Here is a 12,132-nt window from a genome sequence, read left to right as displayed (position 1 = left end):
GCCTGTGAAAGATGTTGTTCTTCCCGTCTCATGAGCCTTGCGGTGACGTCTGTTGTGCCCTTGGTTTCTCACTGTGCCCAGGTAGTGACTTGGGCTCCTGGTTGGTAAGGTGAGGCTCTGCCCCTGCCCCTGGTGACTTGTGGGACACGGCATGGAGGTGAAAGCCCTCAGTGCAGAAATGCCACCACTGGGAGAACCCAGAGGGCAGAGCTGGGATTAGGTACAAGAACAAAACAAGATTGAGGTGCTTGGGTTCAATCTCTCCCAGTTCCACAAAAAAAAAAAAAAAAAAAGAAAGAAAAAAATTGAGGTGCTGTTAGAAGGAAGGGTCACTGGTTGGAGGTGCCCAGTGGGATGCTATTTGGGGGACTCGCTTATCAGGTGGGCCTGGAACCCCAACGTCTGGAGACTTTACAGACCCCTAGAACTCTGGGTTGCCCAGAAACATCTGTTGCCGATATTATATTCCTTCCCTCTGAGAAGCTGAACTAACAAAAGGCAGCTCCCTCCAGGGCTCATCCTTTCCTTGGAGCTGGAGAGGGACATAGGAATGGCTGTGTGTACAGGGCCACTTTCCACCAATCCTGCCTGTATCCTTTAGGAGAAGAAAGATGCTGGAAAGGCAGGGACAGAGGTGGTGCAGGGGTGTGACTGGGGGTTTCAAGGACTGCTGGTAGAGAAGTTGTTGTGGTCCAAATGTCGGACTCTGGACAAGAGAGACCTGTGTAAGCAGGTCAGAAGAGACACAATAATGGGGGACTTCCAGGAAAGGTGAATTGGCAGATGCCTCTTTACCCTGAGGTACAGAGGATTCATTCTTGCCCCCTAGCCAAGAAAAGTCCCAGATGAGATACTGGGGTTGTAGCTCAGTGGTAGAGCACTTGCCTCGCAGGTGTGAGACCCTGGGTTCAATCCTCAGCACCACATAAAAATAAAAGATATATAAAAAAAAGTCCCTAATTATTCCCAATGAAAATGGAGCAGCCCAGCACAGGCCTTCCTGGGATCATTCAAGAAATGACTGTGATGATTCTGAAACGCTTTTTCCGCTTCGGTACTTGGATTGCACCTAGGAGCGTTCTACCATTCAGCTACATCTTTTGAGTCAGGGTCTTGCTAAGTTGCTGAGGCTGGCCTCAAACTTGCAATCCTCTGCTTCAGTTTCCTGCGTTGCTAGGATTACAGGTGTGCACCATTGCACGTGGCTGAAACTCTTGGGGAAGGTGTGTTCATGCCTAGGTAGGGCAGCTGTGTGTCCACCACTCGCCTCAAGCTGGCATTTGAGTGAGTATTGCTCCCCTCCCCAACCCCTCAGACAAGCAGTCCTCTCTGGGTTGCATTTCTAAAGGACTTTATTGTTGTCCTGCTCCAATACCACAGTAAAAAGGGACCTGCAAGCTCCAGGCCTGTACCATGTGTCACCACAGCAAAAACACAAGCCTAATTGAACATATTTCCCACCCCACCCCCAGACCTGCTCACAAGATAAATACGTGTTACAAATTTTTTAAAAAAACAGAATAAATTAATAACTTAAGTGATTAGGCACCAACAGTGATTTGAAAATTAAATGTCAATTTTAAATGGTAACAAGACAAGAAGACTGGGCTGCCTCGGGCCCAGTTTTTCTTCCTAACAAATAGTGACAATTCTGTGCGAAATGATTCTAAGTTTCAAGATACAAGTAGCCAACAAATTACACAAGAACACACATCACCAGATATCATATGACAGCATGACCCTCTACAGTCCCTTCTACAGGTAGTTTGCTGGTCCCAGGCCCCAAAGAACTTAGCAAGTCCCCAGAAGATGGCCCATGAGGACGCCTCAGTCCCCAGCACTTTTGCAGCCGAGGGCCGGGAAGGGAAGGAAGAGCTGCCTTCCAAAGTCTGGCATTCCTCCAGAGCTCTGTCAAAGGAGTGGGGGGAGGGGACACAGTTTGAGGCTGAGGCCAGAGCTTGGTGGCAGGTAAAGGGGACAAAGGCAGAACAGAACTGAGCCTGAAAACTTTGAGAATGGTTGTGCTTCTGTTCTAAGAATGGGGCTTATTTTAATGATTTGAAATGTAGAAGTCACCAAAATCAAGCTAGGGAGGGGACTGAGTGAGCTGGCTAATGCTCTGGGTGCTGACCCAGGCCCTTGGGAGAGAGGTTGCTGAGCAGAGAGCGCCCCTCAAAGCCTCTTCCACAGCCCAGCTGCTTCGGGACCATCTGACCAATCAGCCCTTCTCACAAATGGTCCCAAGGAGCTACCACCTCCCTCTCTGTTCCCACTCAACTTTTCTTTAACCTTGCAGTTATGAAGCTGGAGGTGGGTGAAGAAGGCTCCTTTGGAGAGCCCTGGCTGTTAGGGGAGAGGTATCCCCATTCTGGGGTATCACCAGGAGGTGAACTTTGACCCTGGGTAGGCCAAAGGACCAGTTTTTTTAAACTGAGTTGACTTCCTCTTTTGGGGGGGTGCGAAATGGGTATGTGTTAGATGTGGCTGGTTGTTTGGGGCTTGTGAGACGAAGCTCTGCTCTCCACAGGCTCATCTCCTCTAGTCCTTTCTTCTTTATCCATCCTTCCACCCTGAGGGCTTGGGTGGTCACAGGAGCAGAGAGCTGGAAGCCCTGTTTAAGACTAACTAGCCCCGAACACTGAAGTCTCTGAAGACTCCAACAAGTTCCACCCATATCACGGCACATTCAGAACATGTTAACAATTTTATGGCACCCTGGGGTCAGTGGTGGGGGGGCACCAGTTAAAACCTCAGCCATATGGGACCCCTGTAGAGAGCCTTAAAGGGGCAGTCAGTGTGCAGAGTGAACCAGCACCCTGCAAACCCTGTCTGGTGTAGCCACAGCCACCATTTAACCATGGGACGTTGAGACATGGCCTCTGAACTTCTGAGGTCTATACCCGCCCTCCAAGTTCTTTTGCTCTCAAAGAGTAAGTTTTTCCAAATCTCTCCTTCCTGCTCCCTCCATTTTTTTCTCTTAAACTCCTCAGAGACTCATCTTCCTAGAGTCACTTTCCATGGCTGCATCCGCTCCCCACTCTGGCCTTGGCCCCTTGAGAAGTGGTGTTCATTTCCTTAGCACTTCATGAGTATTTGCATCTGTCTTGTGTCCTTGTCCTTTCTCATTGATTGTGACCTTCTCAAGTTCAGGGACCCAAATTATCCTTGAGTTGCCTTCAACACCAGGAGAAGAGCTACTGTTGAGGAAAAGACAGCTCCCAGGCTTGGACTTCCTATAGAAGGGCCAGGCCATTGGTCTGGTGAGGTGTGCGTGCTCTTAGGAGCTAAGGGGTGAATGGTTCCACCTGCATCAAGCATGGTGGGAAGTCATACTTTTGGAGGAGTAAGGTTTGTTTACCCTGGGGCAAAATGAAGTGTCTGGTCTGTCCTGTTGCCTCTAAAACTTGAAAATTTGGTCAATAACTTTCAACATAAGAAATTTAGATTCTTCCCTACTTAACCCACCATCCTTGGTCCTAGGAATGCCCTTGTTCAAGGGATCACTCCTTCACTTTCTAGTCCATCCCGAACCCCCACTTGCTGCCCTGGGCTCTTCACTGGGCCCTGGGGATGAGTTTCCTCACTTGCTGCATGGCCTACACCTGCCTCCCTTCATCAGGTTACCTCTGCGCCCTCCCAGTTCCCAGAAACTCACTTGCTGCACCATCCCCTCTGCAGTGTCCCTGCACTGCCCCATGCCTGGCACATCCTTGCCCCAGGGTTCCCCTCAACCCCTGCATCACCTCCACTGCATCCCCTCCCTCACCCCCTCACCATGCTGGTTGCCCCGCTCAGCCCAGGCCTTCTCTTGCAGAGTGCTCAGGAAGGACTGCTCTCTGTCCCAGAGTGGCCCTGCAACACCAGAGTTACAGGGCCCTGACTGCCCCATGTCCTTGCCATGCTAAGCCCTGTTCTTGGTGTTCCTGGTTGTCCATCATTACCAGTTTTCCCTTCCTTTTGTCTCTTAGCCTTCTGTGTCCCCCATTCTCAAGCAGTAGGTCTATGTGGCTTTGGCTTGAAACTGGGGACCCTGGTAGGTATCAACTGCCCTTCTTTCTGGGGATCCAGTTCCTTTGTCCTCAAGATTACCTCTGATCTTTGTCTCAACTAATTTAATCTTTTGGCAGCCTTGCCTCTTGCCTGTTGAGAAAAACAGGAATAAGAAAGTCCACGTCCACTTTGGTCTGCTGGTCCTTGGCTCCCTGGGTTGTCCTCTTCTGGGACTGAAGAGAGGTAGCCCAGAGGACAATGAAACGGGGTGGAGGGCTGTGACTGACAGGAGGTGTTAAGTCTGGCTCAGAGTCCCAGCCCTCCCTCCAAGCATTCAGTAGACAGGTCTCCAGGCCAAGAAGAGGTTTTTTTGGCAACAGCTCCTAACTAAGGTGGGTGGAGGCACAGCCAGTATTGATAAAAGTCACAGGTGGACCCCAAGTGGGCAAAGAAAGTGCCCCCATCAGGGCCTCACCTCCCAGGGGAAGGGTCAGGGTCCCTGATGTCAAGTGCTTTGAAGGCCAAGAGTGGCAGAGTGGAGGGGCAGGGAGGGAGCTGGGAGAGGAGGGAGACGGGAGGAGCCAGCTCTGGGCATCTGCCTCCCGGGCCCTCTCTGGGCTTGGTGGACCCCACATCACAGCTTGGCGCCCTTGGAAGGCTCCGAGGACTGCCGCACATCTGTCCACTCCTGCATGGTGTTCTGCAGAGCTTGGGTCTTTTCCTTATCCACCTGGACATAGTCCACCTTCTCGTCTGATGTAACAGATGACGTGGATGGCTGAGGGAACAAAGTAGGAGTGACTGTGAGTCACCAGTAAGGTGGGGTCTTCCCAAGCAGGGTCAAGGGGAGGGGAGGAGAGATGGCCTTTGCTGCTACTTTGACCAGACTCAAGAACCTGCCATCTTTCTCAGTGTGGGCTTTATAGTTGCAGGTCCTTGTGGACTGACTTCCTGTCAGACACAACAACCTTGCCAGCCCTTCCTTCCCACCAAGGCTCGGGAGGACCCAGGCCTTCTCTTGGAATTGGTAGAAGGGTCTTCATCCTCCCCTCCCCTTCCCTCTGGCCACTCTTCCAAGGGGAGTGTGCTGAGTGTCAGTAAGCCCCAGCTCTAGGGCTTTAGGTGTGTCCCCTTCATGATCCCTCACAAGGGCCTGTGAGGGATCCTGCACTGAGGTGGACCCCCTTGCCCCCCACTGTGTAGACAGGGTGGCTGGGTGCTTCCGGGGAGGTTTTCCTAGGCCTGGAGGTCCTTTCCAAAGGCTGCTTTATCACTGGTAGGGTTCTGGGCCCCATCCAATGAATTCACAAAGAAGAGCTCAGGACAGGAGGCAGGATCTCTGTGTCTCCAATCTGTTACTGATTGACTCTGTAACCTTGAAAAAGTCGGGTCTGTGTGTACTATCATGTACCCATGTCTGCTGCAAAGGGATGGGCTGACTGATGTTCTGTATCAGAGGGGAATCTGTGCCCTGAGAAAGCACAGGAGCCTCAGAGACCCCCACCTAAAGCACAGCTGAGTCCTACGAGCTGGCTATGGAGAGAGGCTGAGCAGTGCTGGCCTCCCTGCCCTCTCCCTGAGGCTCTGGCAGCTCTCACTGATCCCCCACCTCCACCCCAGGCACCTTGCGGTGGGGGCTTGGGGAGCCGGGCTGGAAGTCCAGGGCCAGATAATCGACGCTGCCAGTACTCTTCTTCGGGGCTGGACTGTTGGTGCCACTGGGAACTGGAGATGCAGACACTGGGTTTTGCTAACATAGGAAAGACAAAACTGAGTGAGTCTAGGAAATCGATGAACCCCCTACTCAGGAAAACACAGCTCAGGGGGTAAGGTACTCATTCAGTGTCCTGTTGGAGCCACACACTGTGCCAGGGACTTTATACTTTCTTCTCTAAGTCCTCACAACAATCCTGTGAGGTAGATATTATCACTGTTCATCATGGTTGTGAGGCTGCGGTGTGACGGAACCTGGGCTGTTGTCTGACTTCCAAACCTGTACCTATCCCAGGTACCATGTGGCCTCCCTCTTAGGGCTTCAAGCCAGATCTCACCTACTGTCTTCTGAGAGACCCAGCCTTTGCTTGTGGGACCCTAAGAACAAGCCTGTTTCCTCTTGTGGCCCCCCTCTATACTGCCTGCCCATGGCCTAGAGCAGCAGGTCCCGAGGCAGCGGCCCCCCAACTGCTCCGACTGAACAATTGCCTCATCTCCAGGTGCACAAAGCCTCTGTTCCTTCTTGGTTCTCCAGGTAACAGGCTCTTGGGGCCTATGTCCAGCCAGGCTACTGCTGTGGGAAAGCACCTGCATGTCTAGGACTGTCTCCAAGCCTGATTCTAATGAGAAAGGTGACAGTCGTGGGTTCATATAATGGTTAGTTGAAGTTTCCTTTCAAGGATGACCAGGTGCTGGGAGGCAATTCTCTTCCAATGAAAACTTCAGGGAGGAACCACATGGTGCACTACCCGTGTTCACACCTATTACAGCTGTCAGCCCAGTGAGTGTGTGCAGGTGTGTCTCCCTAACGCTGAGCGGATATCTCCAGTGCTGCTCTTCCAAGAGCACTAATCATGCCCCCTGTGTCAGGGGAGAGAGGCAGGCTGCCTCTGCCCTTTAAGACTGACCTACTTGGGCAGGGACCATGTCTTTCCTACCGCTGACAACTCATGTTGCTTCCTGCACATGTGCTCAAGAAGGGTCTGCGGCCGAAGGCCACAATAGTACAGAGAGGCCCTGGGCTGAGATGAGAAGTACTGAACTGAGCAGAATGTCCTGGAGGATTCCAGAAGGTATCATCCAGCCAACCCCAGGGGACTCACCATAGGGACGTAGTTCTCTTCACTGTCTCCTGAGTCTGTGCTGGTGATGCTCTGGGTGGAGATGGGGCGGCAGTACTGGGAGGAGCTAGAGTTGAAGGTATGGCTGTTGTGGGAAGAAGACAGAGTGAGCCTGGGAGACCCTTGGCTCTCTCACACCCAGACCTGGGTCACCACAGCTTCCCATTATCAGCTTGGTAATGATATAATAATATTCCCCCTTTACAGATGAGGACCAAGTGCCATGATGAACTGGTGACAGCAGTAGGATCTGGCTACCCTGAACCCCCAGGCCAGAGACCACTTTATTCATATTGAATGCCCACACCCTAAGATCTCACTCCACAGACACTCACTTGGCCCTGGACCAAGACTTGGTGACAGGAGACTTGAAGGGGAGCTCATCAATGACAGCATTGTTTCTCAGGTCAAGTGGTGTTGGTTTTGCTGGAGCAGAAACAGAACACAGGAGTCAGCCACATGGGATACACTTATATGTAACATGTAAGCACAGTTACAAAAGCCTTCCCAGTCATTCTGGCAACAGAGGGAATCTGAGGCTCCGGAGGGTTAGACAGGCCTCCTTTGGCATCTGTAGAGGATCCCTCTGGATATAAAAATCTGAATGCTCAAGTCCCTTACGTAAAATGTCAGAACCAGGTGTGGTGGATGCCTGCAATCCTAGTTAATTTCGAGGCTGAGGCAAGAGGGTCACAAGTTTGAGGACAGCCTTGGCAATTCAGTGAAGCTTTGTCTCAAAATTAAAAAAAGGGGCTGGAGATGTGGCTCAGTGGTAGAGTATTTGCCTAGCTTGTGCAAGGCCCTGGGTTCAATCCCCAGTACAACAAAAGTCATAGTATTTGCTTATAACCTATGTGCCCCTCTTGCTATATACTTTACATCATCTCTAGATTATTTGATACCCAATATGATGTTAAATTGTTTATGGAACAATGACAAGAAAGATATGCACAATGTACAGGTTTTTTTTCAAGTATTTTTGATCTGCAGTGATTGAATCTGCAGATACAGAACCTGCAGATACCGAGGTCTGACAGTATAATCCTTTTCCATGTTGAAATCATATCTTTAGATTCCAAATTATATATCCTTCCTGCTGTATCTATGGTGATTGGATTTGCAGAATCCAAAATGGGACACATGGTCTGACAACAGATTTATGACTTTATATAAAAACAAGAGACTATATTTGAAATGAAGATGGCCACCATGACTACTCCTGCTGATACTGAAGAAGGCTGTGTAAACCACAGTGGAGGAAGGGAAAAGCCAAAAGGACCTGGGTTTCAGTTCTATAGGGCCCTATCTCTGCCAGGTTATCGTGCAGGAGCCAAGGACAAAAGATTGGCAGTGGGTGACCTGGAACTTGAACTCTAGCACCTCTTTCTGGCTGTCAGGCAGCATCGTAGATCTAACTACTACCCATTTTCCAGGGATCTGATGCACTGACATGTTATCCTTCCAAATAAATGTGGGAGGTAGGAATCGCCATCCCTATTTCACAGTAAGAAAACTGAGGCTGAAGAAGTTACATGATTTGCACAAAATCATGTACTCCTAGTCCAGTATCCACCTTGTCATGGTTCCCTGAAGTCTCACCATGAAAGCATGGTCCCCAGTGCAGCAAGGTTCACAGATGGGGCTTTTAGGCAATGACTGGGTCATGAGGGCTCTGAGCACATCTGCCAAATGGATTAATCTACTGGTAGATGAATGGCTTACTGGGAGGTGGAACCTGCTGGGCGTATGTCCTGGAAGAGTTTATCTCCTCCCTGGCTCCTTCCTCTCTTTGACTCTGCTTTCCAGCTGCCATGAGCTGAGCAGCTTTCCTTTGCCACACTGTTCCCCCATGATAATCGGCCTCACCTCAGGCCCAGAACAATGGAGTTGGCTGACAATGGACTGAAACCAGGATCCAAAATAAATCTTTCCTTCTCTAAACTGTCCTTGTCAAGTATGTTGATCACAGTGACAAAAAACTAACACATTCCTGAGCAAATGCAAATAGTCCCTAGATGTTTAGAGAATGGGGCAGGGGAAAGTGGGCTTACCTTTCCGGTCAGGCTTGAGGTTACGGTTGACAGGAGGGGGCTGAATCTCACTTCCTCGGCTGGGGCCTCTGTGCATAGGGAGGGCTGTGGATGGGTAGCCAAGGGGGTCAAAGGGATGGGGCCCTGGGCTCATGGGGATGTAGACACTTTGGGAATTATCACCTGCCCGCTCCATGGCCAGCAGGGTAGAAGAACCTGGGTTCATGGGCACATAGTTGTCTTCTGAACTGGCACTATCCGACCGACCCACGAGTGTTTTCCCTGGCTACAGAGAGGAAGAGGGAAAGAAACAGATCTGTCATTAGCATGAAGAAGCACAAGGTGAGAATCTATGCACAAGGCCAGCCCTCCCAGTGGTTTGTTATACTTTGAGGCTACAAGGGAGACCTTAGACTGACCTAATAAAAACAGCATGGGAAACAGAAGAAATGGGGTCCAATGAGCCCCCTTCTAGCTTGGGACCCACCTACAATTTATGATCAATTTAAAGCATAAATATTCTTGATGGCTGGGTGCACTCAAGATTTCTGGATGCCTGGCCAAGGCAGAGGGCACTATGGGCTGTGAAGTGCATAGGTTTGGTTCAGGACCACCAGGTGGTGATGGGGTGGCAGTTCGCCTCTAGATCCTGATTGTGACAAGAGCATGTAAGGAATCTTGGCCCTGGCAGCTGAGGTCTGGGGCCAGCTGTGCCCCCATGCAGCTTGCAGTGGGGGAAGCACAGCTTACCCCAGATACCTAAGTAACATCCAGGATCAAGCAGAGCTGCCTCACCCCTGCACAGTGCAGTAGCCTGGGCTGCAGCCATTCTCCAACTCCTGCATCGTCCGCCTTGTCACATACCCGAGCTACCACAGCCTTGGTTACCTAACTTCCATTGTCTTTCCAGCTGGCTCAAAATCAGGCCCAGGTGTACTTACCTGCACCTTGGACAATGGTGATCTGTCCCTTCTAGAGGGCATCCTGGGATCCTGTGTTCAAGCTGCAATTTTTCTGGCTGGCCTGACCCTGAGTACCAGTCCTGCTCAGAGTCTTACTTTTCAGGGTCTGTCTTCCACGTGAGAACTGGTGGCTAAGGTTGCTGTGCAGAAGACCCACTACCCCTAAGCCTGGGTCTGCTGCATTCTAGACCCCCTCCACTGACCCACAGGGCTTTGAGTCTTATAATCCAGCCTATCTGAGGACTCACACTCCCTTCAAACAAGGGTACCTGTGTTTTACTTGTCTAAAAGCTCAACCTAGGGTTCTAACCGAGGTAAGAACCCAGGCAGGGTCCTATGAAGGAGATGCCACCACTCTTTTGGAGCTGTGCTTGTGGTACCTTGCCATGTGACCTTTTCCTTACCCTAGCTGGCCCGAGGAACCCTGGTCAAACCCCACTCACCAGGAAAGGACTGACTCCCTCACTCATGGACTCAGCAGACCGGCCTGCATTCTCTCCACCACGTGGGGGGTACTCGTAGGTCTCACAGGAGGAAGCTGTGACAGAAGGAAGATCATATGGACTCTTGCTGACCCATGTGCTGACTCTTCCCCATCTCATCCCCTCCAGTGTGGCTCAGTTTCCTGATACTTCTGAAGGTACAGCTCTCAGCCCAGTGTTATCTTGTTACTTTTTTGGGTTCTTTTTAGATATACATGAGGGCAGAGTGCATTTTGACATTATACATACATGGAGTGCGACTTATTCTAGTTAGAATCCCATTCTTGTGGTTGTACATGATGAGTTTCACTGGTCGTGTATTCATATATGAACATAGGAAAGTTATGTCCGATTCATTCTACTGTCTTTCCCATCCCATTCTCCCTCCCTTCCCTTTATTCCCCTTGGTCTAATCCACTGAACTTCTACCCCCCACCCTACTGTGTGACAGCATCTGTATATCAGAGAGAACATTCAACTTTTGGATTTTTGGATTTGGGGGATTGGCTCATTGTACTTGCATTATAGACTCCAGATCCATCTGTTTACTGGCAAAAGTCATAGGCATTCTTTTTTTATGGCTGAGTAATATTCCATTGTGTATATATACCACATTTTCTTTACCTGTTAATCTGTTGAAGGGCACTTAGGTTGGTTCCATAGCCTAGCCATTGTGAATTAAGCTGCTATAACCATTGATGTGGCTGCATCACTGTAAGGTCTTAAAAATCAGTATATTAAGGGGTTACTTAAACACTGTGTCCCTCCCAGGCCCCAGGATCTAGTTCCAGTGTTGGCATCTGTGAAGAGTCCTCCTTGACGACTTAACCTCACCTCTCCTTAGCCTCCCCTAGCACTTACCACCTGTCCTACTCACCCCAGATACCACCTCTTTGAATAGTATGTAACAATTCTTGCACTAATTTATACATTGTTTTTTTTTCCCCCCAGCCAGATGAGAACTCTCAAGGGCAGAGACATGTTTTATGTCTTAACTCAGTTCCAAGCACAGGGTGACTGCTCAAATTTTTGATTGATGGAATGACTGCAAAGAGTTCTAAAGAAACCAGGACCCCCGGGGTCAGAGGCTTATCTCTGCCCTTGACGCTGCAACTCTGAGTAAGTCTCTTAACTACCACTGGCCTTGTGTGCAAGGAGACAATGAAGCTCTGTCCTACTAAACTCTGCATGGCCTAAAATGACAGGATGGACAAGAAAAGGCTTTGCAAGCTGTAAAGCAAGATACAAACTGAGAGGAATCAATGTTGTTCTTTTTTTTGTTGTTGTTGTTAATCAGAAAAAGTTATATGTAGAGTTGGAATACACTCAGTAAACAAATGACAACAGAATTGAGGTACTTCAAATACAAGTTCAGACTTCAACCAAAGAGCTTCTAGTTGTAGCTTACAAAATAGTCTGATGACCTCATTTTGTTTTATCAGTCTGTTAGTCCTCATACGTTTGGCTCAAATCTTAGGCTGGTTTTCTAAACTTATTTTTAAAAATCTTTGGTTTGACTTTTAAGTGACTAAAATACTATGATGTGGATTTCCAAACCCATAATATGTTGTATTGTGGTTGACCAAGAATATCTTGTATCCCTTAGCAGAACACTTGACTTCTCAGAGGCAGGATTTGCGACACTTTTCTCACTCATACTCACAGCTGCAAGACCAACTGGTAAGGGGATAGGCTAGAAGATGCCTGAACTTGTGAATATTGGTGACCCGGGTGATCCTCAAGTTACTTGTTTGTGGAGGACTAAAGGCTAGCAAAGTTCGAGAACCCTTGAGCTACCTGCCTTTCCCTCTGGGTCTCAGCCACGGTGTATACT

General features: G+C 49.5%; 1 protein-coding gene across 5 annotated transcripts in view; it reads right to left on the bottom strand.

Annotated features, from left to right (window-relative positions):
* Positions 1–1,334: 1,334 nt before the first annotated feature.
* The window catches only part of Gab2 (GRB2 associated binding protein 2), a 109,731-nt gene continuing 98,933 nt past the window's right edge, over positions 1,335–12,132 (bottom strand). For 4 of the 5 annotated variants that reach the window (XM_048787996.1, XM_015477364.2, XM_048787998.1 and 1 more), the window contains 6 exons: positions 10,260–10,354; positions 8,876–9,140; positions 7,160–7,250; positions 6,807–6,909; positions 5,615–5,740; positions 1,335–4,768 (listed from right to left, as the gene is read on the bottom strand). In XM_048787996.1, the coding sequence (XP_048643953.1) occupies positions 4,625–4,768; positions 5,615–5,740; positions 6,807–6,909; positions 7,160–7,250; positions 8,876–9,140; positions 10,260–10,354 (824 nt within the window). In that variant the 3' untranslated portion in view covers positions 1,335–4,624. The remainder of the gene's footprint in view (positions 4,769–5,614; positions 5,741–6,806; positions 6,910–7,159; positions 7,251–8,875; positions 9,141–10,259; positions 10,355–12,132) is intronic. The other variant, XM_048787997.1, reaches the window with a different exon arrangement.

The sequence above is a fragment of the Marmota marmota genome, unplaced genomic scaffold (genome assembly GCF_001458135.2).
Source record: "Marmota marmota marmota unplaced genomic scaffold, marMar, whole genome shotgun sequence".
Classification (NCBI taxonomy): domain Eukaryota; kingdom Metazoa; phylum Chordata; class Mammalia; order Rodentia; family Sciuridae; genus Marmota; species Marmota marmota.
Note: the sequence above shows the minus strand (reverse complement) of the source record. Positions and strands in the feature narration are given on the sequence as shown.